Source organism: Vulpes vulpes, chromosome 5 (assembly GCF_048418805.1).
Source record: "Vulpes vulpes isolate BD-2025 chromosome 5, VulVul3, whole genome shotgun sequence".
Lineage (NCBI taxonomy): Eukaryota > Metazoa > Chordata > Mammalia > Carnivora > Canidae > Vulpes > Vulpes vulpes.
This window is the reverse complement of record NC_132784.1, coordinates 79,300,450-79,318,672: the sequence shown is the minus strand read 5'-3', so window position 1 is coordinate 79,318,672 and position 18,223 is coordinate 79,300,450. Positions and strand designations below refer to the sequence as shown.

The 18,223-nt window shown below is 40.4% G+C and overlaps 1 protein-coding gene across 1 annotated transcript; it reads right to left on the bottom strand.

Annotated features, from left to right (window-relative positions):
- Window positions 1-5,681: 5,681 nt before the first annotated feature.
- On the bottom strand, window positions 5,682-6,617 carry LOC112930512 (olfactory receptor 4D11). Its single transcript, XM_026012864.2, has one exon. The coding sequence runs from the start codon at window positions 6,615-6,617 to the stop codon at window positions 5,682-5,684; it is 936 nt and encodes a 311-aa protein (XP_025868649.1).
- Window positions 6,618-18,223: the final 11,606 nt, after the last annotated feature.

Genomic DNA, 18,223 nt, shown 5'->3' with positions numbered 1-18,223 from the left:
CAAAGTCCTCTTCCCAGCATTTTGGTGTAAATGTAAAATGCAATCTCTCCTGTAGTGATATTATTCTTTTTTTCTTAGAGATTTGAGCTAAGGTGTATATACAAAAAATTCAGAATATTGGGTCAGTAGCCCGGGTGGCTCAGCAGTTTAGTGCTGCCTTCAGCCCAGGTCCTGAACCTGGAGATCTGGGATCGAGTCCCACATCAGGCTCCCTGAATGGAGCCTGCTTCTCCCTCTGCCTCTCTCTGTGTCTCTCAAGAATAAATAAATAAAATATTTAAAAATAATTCAGAGTATTGTATCATGTATCTGCCTATAAACACCAATACATTTATATTTGTATGCAGTTGTAAATATAGACATTCATATAAAAAAACTCCTAGGTACAAAATGAACTATAATCCTCAATTGGAAAGGCAGTCATTTGGGTATCGGGCTCTGTAGGCAGGGGATGGGGTGGTGGTAGGGGTCCATGCAACTTTCAAGGTCTTCACATTATGGAAATGTGAGCAGAGTAACGGAACTCTACTCTGCTGGTTTTTTGCTTGCTTTTAGCAAATATTAATGGAGTGATTCTTATGTGTTATACCAACTGCTTCATTTAATCTCTTCCAAACCTTATAGTATCCACATGAAGTAGATATTATCTTGATTTCACAGATGAGGAAACTGAGGCACAGAAAGACTAAGTAACTTGCTTAAGGTCTCACAGATGGTACAGCCACATCTCAAACTAAGATTTGTCTTATTGCAAAGACTGACGCTCTTAACTACTGCAACTATTTTTCTTCCCAGTGTTGATCAGCCCTACCCAGGAAATGCTGCAAAGAAAAAATAATCTTTCCAAATCAAGCAAAAGTAGTATGTGGGTGTTAGGAGATTGCACATCCTCTCCTGTGAAAGGATGTCAGGGTGACTGAGGTAAAAAAAGCAGAGTTTGAAAGAGCAGACTTTGCAGGCTTCAGAGGCACCCTCTCCAAGAACCTCCATCAACTGCATCCTCTGCTCTGGTCCAAAATGCTCCAGTGCAAGGTGCAGAAACGAGGTCTGAGTAGCATTACCTTAAATATAAACTTCTCTTGGAAATAATGGATCTAGTGGGTTACAATGGATGCTGTCTTTTTACAAAGAGTTGGGAAGGATAAGAGCACCTCGGTGGTTCAGGAGTTGAGTGTCTGCCTTTGGCTCAGGTCGTGATCCTGGGGTTCTGAGATCGAGTCTTGCATTGGGCTCCCTGCAGGGAGTCTGTTTCTCCCTCTGCCTATGTCTCTGCTTCTCTCTCTCCGTGTCTCTCATGAATAAATAAGTAAAAATCTTTAAAAAAGTGAGAAGGATACTTTGAAAATATAGAATTATGCATATTGTATTGAAATACATACATAATACAGAGTGTAGGTGGGGAATGGACAAAGAAATGCAATCTTATGTGTCTTTGCAAGGTCAAGATAGAGAGCACAAGAATTTCTTAGAAATCATCCCTAAGGAGGCCGTCCTTAGGAAACAAAGTCATCAAACACGTTGGACAGAGCCTAAAGCCAGAAGTTTACCCTTGTACTCCGGCTTCCCACTGAGCAAATGCTGCCCCATTCTCTACAAGGAGTTAAATATCTCATGTCACAGTTTTCTCTTTCCCAAATATTGAAAAGCCTCTACTCTTAATTGAATCCCTAAATGTTTTAGAAGCATGATTCATATTTGTTAGCACCTGAGGGTATAGATAAGCTAGCCATTAAAACACCTTACTCAAAGCCCCCAAACTTTCGTTCCCAGCCAGGAAACGTACACTGGATTCAGAAATTGTTGTTTTGGTGATGTTTTTCGAGGCAGTCACCCTCCTGAGATATGTGGATATCCTGGGATAGTCACAGCTTCTTGACTACCTTCAACACTTTGAATCTCAATATCCCACCGAGTACAATACAACACATCCCTGAAGCCAACTCACCTTCTTGTATTCTGTAAACTCTACTTCCCCTTTTCCTAAGAGTGAAAAAAAACACCACTTTAATTTGCTTCACTAGAGTTTTGCTTTCAATAGGAACATTCTATATACTTGTAGAATTTCTGAAAAATCAAAACTAACAGCTTTTCATTTTCAGAAGTTCACACATACCAACACTAACTGACTTCAGTCTCCAAGTGGGAAATTGATCTTATGATGCTCCAACTGCATCTTAGAAGAAGTAGGTTCTGGGGAAATTCTCTGTTTAATGGAAAGCCTACCTCAGGATTAGCAATTTTGTTATTTTCTTCCTTCAAATGGGAAAAGGCAGCCTCAGGGAATCACATCCTACTGACTCTTCAACTTTGCCTTACAGTTTCTCGGCCCCGTCGATTAGTCCCTCAGCCACAAACCCAATATAGGAATGAGCAAAGGGAATATTGTTGGTTATGAACATGGAACCTAAGTGGCCAATTCAGTGGAGTTCCTGTGGGAGTCATTAAAATGTCACCAAGCCCTTCTCCTTTCTCTCTCCCTCATCTCCTCTCTGCCCCCATTTCACACATAATGCAGAGGTCCCAGTGCACATTTAGGACCCTTTTCTCTGGAGGAAGCCTGTGAGACAGTGCATTATCCTCTTTGACTCAACAAGAAAGCATTGTGTTCAACCACATCAAGGACTGTGCAGTCTTCCTCCTGACCAAAATCAATCTACTTGCAATCAGCTGGGAAATAAAACTTAAGTAAAAGAGTACCAATGGAAAAATCAAAGCCCTGTGGCTACTGATAGGGCAGCTCTCAGAGACTGAACAGTGTAGATTTATCTGTGCAGTTTCTGTTTAATGCAATATGTATGTTGCCCCTATACAATTACTTATTTTTTATTTTATTTTTTAAAAACTGTTTTAATTTTAAGTAATCTCTATACCCAACGTGGGGCTCAAACTCGTGAGCCCAAGATTAAGAGTCATATGCTCCTCCAAGTGAGCCAGCCAGGCACCCCCTGCTCCCCACCATGCAATTACCTTAATCTACTCTATCTCTGAGATCCATAGTTCACTTAAAACCTAGGGAGGTAGCACATTGACAGTTCTTGATTCTCATCAATTTAATTACTTCAGCATTATTTTATATTATTTGGTTGATGGGTACCTAGAGATGATAAATCACTAAAGTGTTTGATTCAGGGAGCAATGCAAGAAAGGGTAATTTGAAAGCTATATATATATGCCCAGAGTCGGTTAAATTTTCTATGGTTCTTAGCAGCAAAACTTAAAAAATAATAAACACTGATTTAAATGGGGAAAAATGCAGTCCAAGTTGTGATTTGATGTCATCTAGATAAATGATGTATGTTCGTGGAATCAGGTACTATTGCTTTCCCCTTCCCTTGAATTATCAATCAGGTTATATTGTGCATTTAGAATTGGTTTGAGCTGGTGTCAGGAGCAGAGGTTTCTGGGTTCTTGCCCTTTGGGAATATACTTCTGCAATACAATGATTCAGACCCCATGTATCTTTGGTGCCATCCAATTCTGACATAGAGATAACAATCTGATTTCAGTGAGTCATCAGAGATACGAAGGAAAGGAAAGTACACATTTGCATGAAATGGACTATAAAGTGGCTTATGGTGTGTATCTTTTATAGCAAATTTCATAAAGAAAAGCCTAAGGACTGTTGAGACCAAAGCTACCTGAGTAATGTAGCAGGACTCTATGAATGGTGATTTGACAAGTATGAATTATTCTCAGAATTTTCATGCTAGAGGAGATAGGTTAGTACTGTAAAAAGTTAGAATTGATTGATCAAGTGACAGGCAATGGCAAATAATTGAGCCAGTTAGTTCATGAATGCTTATGGGGCCAGTCTAGATCTGATGATAGATATAACTAAAGTTTGTCCTCATATGCTTTCACTGATACATGGAATATAAGAAATAGTGAAAGGGATCATAAGGGAAAGGGGGGGAACTGAGTGGGAAAAATTAGAGAGGGAGACAAATCATGAGAGACTCCTAACTCTGGGAACAAAGGGTTGTGGAAGGGGAGGTGGGTGGGGGAATGGGGTAACTGGGTGATGGGGACTGAGGAGGGCACTTGATGGGATGAGCACTGGGTGTTATACTATATGTTGGCAAGTTGAATTTAAATAAAAAAAATTAATTAAAAAACCCAATAAAGTTTGTCCTCAACATTCAACACCCTTTGGCTAACTCTCCTTGGGCTCTCTTCTATCTTACTGAGTCTGACTTTTTGGTCTGCTCCTTTATCTCATTCTCAAAGCTAGAGTCTTTGACTCATTATCTTCTTTTGATAGGAAACCCTCCTGTGCTATAGCTTATCAGCTGCACGGTATCTCTTTAAGCTGTATAAATAGCAAGCAAACCTATTGTCATGTTTTAATGACAGAAAGCTAGAAATTTTAATACGATAGATGCTTTGAATTCAATGTACATTCATTTGCTTTTTATCCCATTAGGTTTTTTCCCCCCTAATAAGGAGGAATATGGGCCATGTTAAGAGAAGAATGTAACAGGCTAATGAGGGATTGAATGTGTGTTAGGCAGAGCAGTAAGGGTGACATTGAGAATAACATATTCCTTGCACTGAATGTTTACTATCTGCTGGGCATTGTATGTTTCACACATACCTTTTAACCTCATTAATGACTCCATGAGATGCATAGTATAAGTATTTTGTATGGTGAACTATAGCCTGTAGAGAGATAAAATAATTTGCTCAAGATCACACAGCTAATGGATAGCAGAGATTAGGATTTGGATTCAGGTCACAGTGCTTTACTTTATACTTTACGTTTTTTTACCAGGATTTCCCAGATAAAACCCTAATCTGTACCGCCTCTTCCCAAATATCAACAGATTGAAAAACAGACTGATTAGAATTTTCCCTTCTTTAACACTTCCTCTCTTCCTTTCTGGTGGGAAGAATTTATATCCTCAATGGTGAAGCTAATCTGAGACTGGAAAATCAGTTCTTCAGTAGTGAAAATGGATTACTCTTCATGTAGCATGATCCCTGAGGTTCTGCCTTTTTCTAAATTTATCTTGAGGATGTGAATCTGGCATGTCTGGTTCTGCATGAGATAAACCCTTTTAGGCCATATGGGGAGATTTTCCTAAGATTCTTCATTACTGATAGGAATCCAGGAGGACAACCATTATGTACTATTGAGGTTCTCAAAATTGGTCATGAGCTTGTATGGAATTTAACGAGGCTGGGAAAATCTCTTAATCTGTGATAGGCCATATGTACCCATATATGTGTGCTACAGAAGCACTGATCATAAGATCTTTTCTAGAGCAAGATTACAGTTTGGTATGGACAGTTCTGGTAATATAACACATTACATACATATGGAGGAAGAGTAATAAATTAGGTGTCTGAAGACTTATTTCTGCAATTCACTTGATATATTGAGCAAATCACTCATATCTAAGCTTTATTAACTTCCTCTTGAGAAACAATTCATCTCTTTACCTGCCATATAGTTGTCCTTGAATAGGACTACATCAATTAGTTCAATCCTATAATACTAGTTACTTCATGCTCACCAGAAGCTTGAGTTATTAGTAATCTATTAACTTAAATAGGAAAATAAATTGTTATCTATTAAGTATATTTGGTTTATTGACAATATATTCAAGAATATAAATAGGACGCTATGGAAAAAATAATGGAAGGAGTCCTTGGTGATGAAGTGGTTGGAGATTCTTACACTATTCCATCACAAAGGGTGTGAGTCTTCTGCTCAATCTCCTCATGGCTGATTTCATCTCCTGGTTCCTCAGGGTGTAGATCATGGGGTTCAGCAGTGGGGAGATGACTGTGAAGGTGACAGAGATGGCTTTATCTGTGGGGAGGGCAGTGAAGGGCCGGGCATAGACATAGATACAGGGCACAAAATGCAGGGTCACCACAGTGATGTGGGAGGTGCAGGTGGAGATGGCTTTCCTCCTGCCCTCCCCTGCCTGAGACCTCAGCATTGTCAAGATGACTGTGTAGGACACCAGGAGGAAAATAAACCACAAAGTAGTGACTAAGCCATTGTTGGAAATCATCAGGAGCTCAAGTGCAAAGGTGTCAGTGCAGGCAAGTTTGAGGACCTGGGGGACATCGCAGTAGAAAGTGTCAAGAACATTGGGGCCACAGAAGGGGAGGGGCAGCAACAGGGAAATCTGCACAATGGAGTGGACAAAGCCCCCCACCCAGGAGGCCACAATGAGGGCAGTGCATCGCCCCCTACTCATGATGGTCACATAGTGCAAGGGCTTGGAGATGGCCATGTAGCGGTCAAAGGCCATCACAGAGAGAGAAAAAATGTCTGCCCCACCGAGAAGGTGGAAGAAGAACATCTGTGTCATGCAGCTTGTATAGGAGATGGTCTTTATCTTTGACAGAAGGTCTATGAGAACCTTGGGAGCAGTGATGGAGGAGAAGCAGATGTCAAGGACGGCTAGGTTGCGGAGCAGGAAGTACATGGGGGTGTGAAGGCGGGACTCACAGGTCACAGTGACCATGATGAGGAGGTTTCCCAGAAGAGTTATCACGTACACCAAACACAAGGAAAGAAATAAGATCAAGCTCAGGTCATGGGACTGAGTAAGCCCCAGAAATATAAATTCTTTTATCCTTGTGCTATTTCCCAACTCCATTGAATCATGTTTCCTCTTCTTTGTGTAGCTTGCAAAAATGAAAAATATTATTTCAGAAATGTTCATTGTCCCTTAATGTATCAGACAGAGTCAGGTATCAGGTCTAAAAACTAGTCAGCTGCTATTAGTACATGAAAAACTGTTCTGAGGTTATTGCTAACGTGTAGAAAACGACATCTGATTAACACAAGCATGCATCTAGTTATTCTTCTGTAAATTAGATATATTTTAAATGTGGCATAAAAATGTTCTAAGTATAGAAATTGTAAGCATCCAAGATAAACAGCTGGATGTTAAATATTCAGAAAGAGTCTGTTGGGGCATGAGGGATGTAAAAATGAGGTCAGTTTGGTGTGTGTGTAAGGCAATGTGTCTGTTTTTTTTTTTTTTCCACATTGCATGCTCCATTTAAATGATTTAAGAACCCCTATCTGCAAAATGGTCCTCTTTGGACTGAATTCCATAGAAACATTCCTCCCTTTTTTAAATTGCAAATTTAATTCTATGAAAAATGAGAAAAATTTAAAGCCATGAAGTTCTTCTCTATTTGGTCTACTCTCACTTAACAAGACTTCTTTATTTCTACCTTTATTTTTATAGGTACAAAAGCCCTCTGTGTTGAAAATCTTCTCTTCTGCCCATTGTTCTAGTTTGTTTCTTAAAAATTATTAGCATTTTTAATAAGAGCTATCATTGACATACAATAGACTCACGTAGTTGAAGTGTATACTTCGGTGTTTGGACATGATCATATACCCATGACATTACTATATTTAAGATAGTTACCCTATCTATCACCCCAGAAGTGTTTGTTACCCTTTGTTATATGTCCCTTTTGCCCCTCTTTCTTCAGGCAACCACTGATTTGCTTTCTGTCACTCTACTTTAGTATGTATTTTTTGGAATTTTCTCTATATTGAATCCTATAATATAGACTTCCTTTGTGTTTCTTTTTTCACTCATAAAATTTATCCATGTTTTTGTGTGCACCAATATTTTCTTCCTTTTAATTGTATGGCTATACCACAGTTTGTTTATCCATTCACTTGTTGATGAACATTTGGATTGCTTTTGGGTTTTTGGCTATTACACATTAAAGCATCAGAGAGGAAGTCAAACCACGAGAGACTCTTAACTCTGGGAAACGAACAAGGGTTGGGGAAGAGGAGGTGGGGGGGGGATGGGGTAACTGGGTGATGGGCACTGAGGAGGGCACTTGATGGGATGAGCACTGGGTGTTATACTATATGTTGGCAAATCGAACTTCAATAAAAAACAAATGAAAAAAATAAATATTACACATTAAAGCTGCTATAAATATTCATTTACAAGTCTTTATGTGGACATATGTTTTTACTTCTCTTGGATAAGTACCCAGGAGTAGAGTGGCTGTAACTCTTAAAATTCAATAATAAGAAAACAAACAGCCCAAATAACACATAAAGGGATAAATGGTTTGAACAGGCACTTCAACAAGAAGATACAGGGATAGCAAATAAAAACATGAGAAGATGCTCAGCATCATTTATCAGTGCGGAAATGTAAATTAAAATCATAGCACACACCTATTAGAATAGCTAACATAACAAAGACAGATGTATCAAGAATAGGCAAAAATGGAGAGGCATTTTTTGGGGGAACATAAAATGGCACGACCAAAGTGTGAAAACAGCTTGGCGGTTTCTTAAAATGTGAAGTGTATACTTACCGTATAATCTTACTGCTTTTGAATTCCTTTCTTTTTCTTTCACGAATCCTTGAAATGGGCCTTAATTTCTTTCTTTGAAGTTTATCTCCTTTTTCTTACCATAATCAGAAACAAAAGAAAGGTAAACACCACCTCTCTCTCACTTTTTTGGGTGTGTTTTTCAGTTCCAGTGAAGATATTTTTCACTTAGCTCACATTCCCATCAAGTTTTATTTCATCTGTGTGTGATTTTGTCCAAAGTCTATTTAATACAGAAAGCTGAAAAAGCTATAAGAGGTATTGTAGCATACAGTGGGTACCTGGGGGACTCTGGCACCACCTGCCAGTTCAAATCCCAACCGGGCACTTATTGGTTACTCGAACGTGGGCAATTTACTTCACCCCTTTGGCCTCAGTCTCTGCATCAGTATTTGGAAACAATAGTATCTCCCTCATATGATTTTTGTGAAGATTACATGAACTAATCTTTGCAAAAGCATCAATACTTCGAGTATTACCTAATCCATAATTCATAAGTTGTGATCATATGTTTGTTATCTTAAAGAAAAACTCTGGGTCAATTACTCTCACAGACACACAGCATCTTTAAATAGTCCGACAATCTTTTCATCCTTTTCCCAGAACATGTATTCTAAAACAGCTTCATCAGAACATACTGTTTTGAGGAAAATAGGAGATGTTTCTTGTTCAGTGGTAGTAAGAATGGCCCAGAGCATGGTGACAGTATATGAAGGCAAGAAGAGAGCTTGCTTGATCGGGCTTCTTGTCTGACATCATCTTAGCAAACCAGGGAAGTCCAGTGCATGGTCTCTGCAGTGAGAGCTTTCTGGGCTCAAGTCCTGGCTTTGTGATTTGGGCAAGTGAGAGGCTTCACTTCTGCATCCATGGAATAAGGCTTATGATACTCAACTTATAGGGAGGCTATAAGGATTAGGTGAACTAACACATTCAGAGGTATCAGCATACAGGTTGGTTATCTGTTACAATTTTTACTATGTTGGGTAACCTTAATACTGGAAGATCATCGGCAAATGGGGTATGTTGAGCTAACTGATAGCTAAGCTATCAATCCTGACTAGTTTAAAGAGAGAGAAAAAATGATCATCAGAATATCCCAACCCAGTCGTTGTTGAGGAGATCCATCCTAGTTGTGAATGTCTTCCACAGGGACTCCTGTGTCAATAATAGACCATCTACACAAAAGGGGAGAAGGTACCTCAAACCCCAAGAAGGCCTGTTAGAAAGGAATATGTCTTATATTCATTCACAAACTACTTTTGGTGATTTGGATAATGTCCACCAGCTTCTCCTTCTTTCTCCTATTTTTATTTTTAAAGATTTACATATTTATTTCAGAGAGAAAAAGCGCATGTACAAGAGTGCACATGCCTGAGTGTGTGTGTGTGGGGGGAGGAGTAGTGGGAGGGGCGGTGAGAGGATCTCAAGAAGACTCTCCACTGAGCTCAGAGCCTGAGGCGGGGCTCAATCCTATGACCCTAAGATCATGACCTGAGCTGAAATCAAGAGTCAGAGGCTCAACCGACTGAGCCACCCAGGTGCCCCCATCATTTTCCTATTTTTAATCCATTCAGTTGTTTAGCAAATATTGATGGGAAATTGGCAGACTTCTAGGTTATCTGAGAGAAAGAAAATACAACCAGTGGGAAAAGAAGTCTGATAGTAATATGGGAGTGATAATGACAGATAAGCTGCATGAAAGAAAAGGATGATTTCTCACCAGAAGCTACAAGAAATCTGCATGGAGAAAGTGACATTTATGTTTGTGGCACATAGGAATGGAGAACCAGAGAGCTCTAGCTTTAGGGGATCACTGGACTATATAAAAGTTGCTTGTAAGGGCCCCTGGGTGGCTCAGTCAGTTAAGTATCTGCCTTCATCTGAGGCCATGATTTTGGGGTTCTGGGAGCCCATATTGGGCTCCCTGCTTAGTGAGTAATCTGCTTCTCCCTCTCCCTCTGCTGTTCCTGCCGCCTGTGTGCATACTCTCTCTCTGTCTCTCAAATAAATAAATTTTTTAAAAAAAAGTTGCTTATAGCTGGGAAGATTGGCTGGAAAAAATGGATGCAAGCATGAAGGCATGGAAAGAAAATCAGTGCTAGAAAATTTTTATATTTTAGTAAGCCTGAGGAAGGGAATGTAGGTGTTTATTGTACAACTCTCAACTATTCTGAAGGTCTGAAATATTTTATTTTTCCCTCTAGTTTTAAATTTAATATAAGAAATACCTCTATAGATTTCAGGCTGAGGAGATCCAAGTAGGGGAAATAGGGACTGTGAGAAATCTCTCTGCAATTCAAGGGGTCCCAGAAAACAAAAATGCCTTTTTCTCTGATTCTAAACTGAACTCATTTCTCTGTGTCTCATATCACAGTGCCTTTTGTTGTTGACATTCCTTATCTGTGCTGTCACTGAAGGTTAACCTTGAAATGCAGCACCTTCTGTACCCATCATATTACTTTCAGTCAAATGTTTTTGTGAGTACATTTCACAAATAGATTTATATTTTCCTCACTCTCACTTGTCCCTCCTATCTGTAGACATTCAGACACTACAGGTGCACACTCATGTAGAATTATACTTCTTACCTAAAATCTCCAACCTTCTTTCAAGGATGCCATCTTAAATTGTGTTCACATGAACCTTGAGAACTATTCAGCTTCAGGAAATTGTGTTACATACCCTTCTAAAGGCCAGTGATTTCAATGGCTCCTCTTCTGTCTTTATGTGGAAAAGGGCAGACTCAGGGAGTAGTATTTTCTTGTCTCTTCCATGCTGATTCACAGCGCCCTAACCTATTTACCAATTCCTTAATCCCAAAACTGGTGTGGGAATTATCAGAGGGGTTATAGTTGGATGTAGCTGTGGAAAAGTCTGCTGATGGTAAGGTTGTTTCCGTGGGAGTAATTAGGACATGATTAGATATACACAGTTGGGAACACACATTTTTGTGAGGGCCTAAAATTTTCTAGCAGTGAGAAAGATTCTGTCCTTGGCCAAACTCTACTCAGGCTCCCCTGAACCTTTTTTTTTTTTTTAAAGATTTATTTATTTTTAAAGGATTTTATTTATTTATTAATAAGAGAGAGAGAGAGAGAGAGAGAGAGAGAGAGAGGCAGAGACATAAGCAGGCTCCATGCAAGGAGTCCAACATGGGACTCGATCCCAGGTCTCCAGGATCATGCCCTAGGCTGAAGGTGGCACTAAACTGCTGAACCACATGGGCTGCCCTTCCCTGAACTTTTAAAGCAGGACTTGACTTTTGGGCCTCCATGTCTATCTCTGCATTGTTCAATTTTAGTAACAATCCTGCAAAGTCAGGTTAGCCAGGATCCTCCACCCTCCATGTCTTATCACCTCAGCAAGAATCCCCTTATGTTGGTTTAGCCAGAATTGCCCTTTAACCCTAGTGTTTTCTTTAATAACTTTCCTGTTGGAAAATAAATATCTATTCTTAGGGATTCTGAACAACTTCCTCAGGCAGTGTCACCCATGCAGGGGGAGTCTTGACATAAGACATACAAGTATTATTGGAGTTGATGGGGTTATTAGGCGGGAGTGAAGGAGCTGATGGGCTCATGACCAAGCTGGATGACCAAATTCTCATAGGATACTCATGTAGCCAGGGAGTACACATTGGATCTACTGGCAAATCCTCTTTTCTCAACCTTCAGAGTTTTTCCAACTTCTCACCAACTCCACCCTTACTACCTTAAGTCATGTCTTTATAATTTCTAATGTAGCAACCTCTTAATTGGTCTCCTTGCTTTTGTCCTTATTCCTTTTCAGTCTATTCATCGGAGTGGCCCCAGTAATTCTGTTAAAACATCAGGGATCCCTGAGTGGCACAGCGGTTTGGCGCCTGCCTTTGGCCCAGGGCGCGATCCTGGAGACCCGGGATCGAATCCCACATCGGGCTCCTGGTGCATGGAGCCTGCTTCTCCCTCTGCCTGTGTCTCTGCCTCTCTCTCTCTCTCTCTCTGTGACTATCATAAATAAATAAAAAAAAATTAAAAAAAAAAACATCATTATTCTGCTCTTTGACACCCTTTATCTTACTTACTGGGAAAGTCAAAATCCTTACAATGATCTAAAAGGTCCTAATGCTGGGTCTTGGGGCCTCATGATCCCTCTGACCTCAATTGTTACCTTGTTCCTTCTTGCTTCCTCTCATCTAGTTACAAAGTCTTCTTGGCTGTTTTTTAGATGCTCTGCGTCTGGGAAAATCTCTGCCTCAGGGTCTTTGAACATCTGATTTGTGGACTGAGATTTATATTATGATATGAACATTTTTCTAAATTTTCTCAAAAAATTTAAGATCTAAGCTCTAAAAAAAACTTCCAGCAGCTCTACATAGCATAATGAGTAAACCAATACGTACTGAGTTAATGTTAAATAATGTGTTCTACTTCATTCCAGTCTTTTTGATATATATGCATGATCTGAAGCAGCTTTGTAGGTTTCTATCAATTTTAGGGAGTCATGTTATCTGAGAGTAAAAATGAATTGGTGGTTTTTTAACCATATCCTCCAATGATTTGAAGAGCAGAAATGATTGAGAAACAATGTGAAATCATTGAGTTGTTTTAATTCAACAATTTTTAATGCCTATTTACTATATTTTGCTTGATGCTGATGCCGAGGATACGGTAATAAGTGAACTGTAAACCTAGTGGGGAAGATAGGAAGAAAGAGAAGAGGGGATAGGACACAGGACCTTGAGTTCTGGCTTGAGCTAAGCACCAGGTGCCCAACAGGCCTGAGGTTCAGAGGAAAGTCACGGTAAGGACCTTGCACAGGTCACAGAACTCATAATTGATGAGGTTCATAGTCTAATTCAAGCTGGACTAATTTCAAGGCACCAACTCTCAACCACTGGAATGTGAACTTTAGGTGGAACGACCTTCTGGTAATAGTTAACTTATCAACATTATAGAGTCAAAGGATTAACTTAATTCAGACATGTTTACTTTAGAAAGATGTGATTACCTCATGAAAGATATTATAGAAAGAACTCCAGTGCCAAGATGCATTATGTCTCTAGTATGTGTCTCAGCAACCTACCTGGTAAGAGGGCAGGAATATAGTGGGAATCTGAGTACATACGTAGACAGGCGTTTTTTAAAAAAAGATTTTATTTATTTAATTGAAAAAATTTTTTTAGACAATTGTACATTCACATGTAGTTGTAGGAAATAACAGATCCTACATTAATGCAGTCTCCCCCTATGACCATTTACATATATCAAAACATTGAGTTGTACACATTTTAGTATGTGCCATTTTTTTACAGGGATTTTTTAAAAGATTTTATTTATTTATTCATGAGAGACACACACAGAGAGAGAGAGAGAGAGAGAGAGAGAGAGAGAGAGAGAGGCAGAGACACAGGCAGAGGGAGAAGCAGGCTCCATGCAGGGAGCCTGATGTGGGACTCCATTCTGGGTCTCCAGGATCACACCCTGGGCTGAAGGTGGCACTAAACGGCTGAGCCACCCGGGCTGCCCTATATGTGCCATTTTTGTCAATTGTTGATCTCAAAAACCAAAGGAGCTATTTTTTTTTTCTGAGCAAAATGAGTTTATTTGGGAATAGCAGAGGAATTAAAATTTGGGACTAGCAAATTATGGTGAACAATAAGGAAGTCTGGGGAACAGAGGGGAGGGGCTTGCTTTTATAGGGAAGAAGAGAAAGCTGGGAGGGGCTGTTTTCATTGAATTCTCATTGGCTGGGCTGTTGCTGGGCAAGGAGAAATTCTTCCTTTCTCCTGTTGGGGTATATACACATTCTTCATGGAAATAACAGCAAGATAGTTTCCTTTAGCTTCCAGGGAATCAATTTTGGGATACCCAGGGATCTTGATAATGGCTAAAGTAACTGGTAAGAGTATGGCATCTAATAATTCCTGGACATAAAAACCATTTAAAATTTTGTCCCTGTTGGGAGTGAGGAGGTCTCACTCTCTCCACAGCGTCCCAAAGTCCTGAGCTACTCCAAAGGCTTACCTACTATTAGTATAGATATTTGCAGTTTTGTCCTTGGCTAAAAATGCAGGCCTGAGCAAGAGTGTACAATTCAGCCCATTCAGTCAAGGTAGCCAAGAGCAAAGGTACCACCTCAAAAGGAGTTACAGGAGCATACTCAGCATAATATTTACTATTTTCATTTCTTAAATAAGAACCATTGGTAAACCATGAAAAGTCAGTGTTATACAAAAGAGTTTCCTGTATCATCACAGGGGATCAGGAGATTTGTCAGAGTTAGTCATGAGGAGCATCATCTGTAGGGAAGGGAAGAAGGGTGGCAGGGTTAAGATAATTACAGCAAGAATTATATGCGGCACAGTTAGCAAGAAGATTTCATAGGTGAGACAGTTGGCTTAAAAGTGTTGAGTGTAATAGGCATTCAGGAGGGTTTCAACTCCTTGGGGATACAAAGTTTTAGAGAGGATCCCATGGCTATATCTTCAGAGGTCTTGGCTAAAAGGGTGTTGGCAGGAATGGCTCTGAGGCAAGGGTGGATGTCCTTGTGCCACAGGGTCTAGCTGTTGGCTATAATAACCTATGGGTCGATGGTGGGGCCCATGTTTTGGGTAAGTACAGTAAGGGTGTTCCCTTTCTCGTCAAATACAAAAATGAAAAAAAAATTGATAATTGGGATGTCCAAGGACAGGGGGACTCACCAAACTTTCCTTTAGGGCTTTAAAGACTAAGTCATCCTGATCTTCCCAAATAATAGGGTTGGGTGGTTGTTTTTAAATAAAATATATAGGGGGGAATAAAATAAAATATGATTGGGCCATAAAAGAATTTGGAGACTAATTTTGTCAATAGCCAGCTAGCTCAAGAAAACTTTGTGACTGGCATTTAGTTTTGGGTTTGGGAAGTTCAAGATGCCATGGAGCTTATTTGGATCTAAGGGTAACCCTTGTTATGAAATCAGGTACCCCAAGTATCAAACCTGAGTTCAAGCAAACTGAAGTTTCTCCTTGGAGATTTTGTGTTCCACTAAGGCTGAAAGTTTTGCTTATTTATTTTAAAGATTTATTTATTTATTCATGAGAGACAGAGGCAGAGACACAGGCAGAGGTAGAAGCAGGCTCCCCACAGGGAGCCTGATGTAGGACTCAATCCCAGATCCTGGGATCATGCCCTGAGCCGAAGGCAGGTGACCAACTGCTGAGCCACCCAGGTGTCCAAAGGCTCAAAGTTTTAACAAGTGGTTGCTGTCTTGCAGTGAAGAAGCCTCAGAAATGGAGCAGGGAAGCAAGTCATCTATGTGTTATCACAAAGTAGAACCTCTGGGTAACTTTATATCATCCAAATTTGTTTTTAAGGTTTGGGAGAAGTAGGAAATACTTTAGGCAAAACCCCAAGGCATTTCTGTCCAGGCATATAGCTTTCCTCCCCAAGTGGATGCAGAGATACTAACTAGCCTCGTCCATAGGGATACTAAAGAAGGTGCTATATAAATCAATCACAATGAAAATTTGCTTTCAATGGGGACTCAGGCTAATAATGTATCGGGGCTAGAACAACAGGGTGATGAGGGATAACAATATTGTTCAGGGCTCAGAGACCCCAGACTTATCTTTATCTGCAGGCTTTGGATTTCCTCGCAGGCAACATAGAAATATCACGGGGACTAGAGTAGGGGATGAGGAGGTCCTGATCTTTATGATCTTTTATTATGGACTTGATACCTTCCAGAGCCTCTTTGTTTATAGGGTATTGATTACTTCTAGGGAGAAAAGGGTGAATAACTCTTAGGAGGCTTAGCCCGAGGGAGATAGGTTTAGAGATAGGAACCTGTTGAGGTCTGAGACCCCCTCATTTGAACCATCTCAGTACCCAAGGCAGGAGTTTAACAGCAGCAGGGTTGAAAATAAATACAGGAAACCTCCTTTAAAATGGAGTGGGGAAGAGTGTCTCTAGTGTCAGTAAGATCAGGGAGAGATTCGTTTTCTTTCTTTCTAAAAGGTTTTATTTACTTATTCATGACAGAGAGAGAGAAGCAGGCTTCATGCAGGGAGCCTGACATGAGACTTGATCCTGGGTCTCCAGGATCACACCCTGGGCTGAAGGCAGTGCTAAACCACTGGGCCACCAGGGCTGCCTAGAGATTTTTTTTTTTCATTCTGAGAGTTGTTTCTCCAAGCTGGTTAAAAGAAGGATTGGGGAAAGCCCTTGTAGTTCCTCAGAGTCCTGTGGGAGGCCTTTGGAAAAGCTGGTCAGAGGGCTGAAAACATGGGGAGCATGTTTACTGCAATCTTTCTTGCAATGTCTTGGCTTTTCCCAATAATGGCAGAGGCCAGGAAGGGGTTTTGTTTAGAGGACTTCACTTGTTGGAACTGAAAACTAAGGATCTTACAGTGGTCTTCCTTTTAGTTGGGGGTCTCAATGACACAGGTGAGCTGATTTGCTAAATTAACTAAATCTAGAGTGGATATAGTTTCTCATTCCATCCTGCTCCTTTAAAAAAATTATTTACTTATTTATTTGAGAGAGAGAGAGAGAGAATGAAGGAGGAGTAGAGGGAGAGGAAGAAGCAGACTCCCCACTGAGCAGGAAAGCCTGACTTGGGGCTCAATCCCAGGACCTATAATCATGACCTGAGCCAAAGGCAGATGCCTAACCAACTGAGCCATCCAGGTGCCCCATCCTTTTAACTGGAAGGGAAAGGTCCGAGTTCAGCCTTTCAATGAACACAGAGCTGAAGGCTACCTGCACGAATTCAACATCCATAGGAAGGCCAACATTTTCCTTAAGACCAGTTTGTAGTTGATAGTAATAATCTCGCACTGGTTCCCTGGGTTTCTGAGCCCAAGCCTGAATTTTAAGTCAGTAGGTTTGGGGAAAGCCTAAGGATTACCAGCTGAAGTCATTTAGTGATTGTTGAGCTTGGTCACTTAAGAAGGCAGGGGCTTGGCCTCTTTGCAGTTCTGGAGATTTCAGGATCATCCCAATTAGTTGCTTTCATCCAGGGTTGGGCTTGGCAGGGAGCATGTGAACTAGCTGGTATTGGTTGGTAAGTTTGAACCACTGTTAAACTCCTTGGCCGATCTATGAGGATCTTTAGTAACTCTAGGAAAATCCTTGACTACAGCTCAGAGTTCAGCCTTAGTCTAGGAAACACAGGAAATTATGGGCTTACTGTTTAGGATCCTCAGAGGGTCTAATTTTATTTTAATATATTCTATTCTTTTAAAAGATTTTATTTATTTTAGAGAGAGAGAGAGAGAGCGAGCGAGCACAAGCGCAAGTGGGGTCAGGAGGAGAGAGAGAAGGATAAGCAGACTCTGTGCGGAGCCTAACCCATGGGGCTCAATCGCACCTGAGATCATGACTTAAGCTGAAATGGAGTTGCTTAATTGACTGGGCCACCTAGGCGCCTCCAGGGGATCTAATCTTAAAGGGACAGATTCTAATGGGTTCAGAGGAGGAGGAAGCAGGGAGAGGTTTGGAGAAAATGGGAAGTTCAGTTAGAGACGTGGAGGGGATGAAAGTGGGGATGGAAATAAAGAAGATGGGGGAGGGGAGAATGAGTCCTCAAAAGCTTGTCTTTTTTCAATTGCTTGTTTGCCTCCATTACCTTAGAAATGTCATTTTGTAGAGATTTTAGAGTCCTGAACACACTTGGAAACCTCAAGATACCAGCCGAAATAGGCATCCCATTTCATTTGTGTGTTTTTTTTTTTTTTTTTTAAAAGCTGTGGTCTTCTAAGAAAATCAAGTTTGGGGAGATCAAAAGTTTCCCCTACTGGCCATTGGAGTTCTACATTAGTTTTGGTTAAGTTGGTCCAATTAGTTTAAAATGCTCCTGAGGAGGGACCATAGTTTTTATTTTTTAAAAGACTTTTTAAATTTATTAAACAGGGAGA

Coding starts and splice junctions, on each gene's coding strand:
- LOC112930512 (XM_026012864.2), bottom strand. CDS start 6,617: ATGGAGTTGGGAAATAGCACAAGGATAAAAGAATTTATATTTCTGGGG.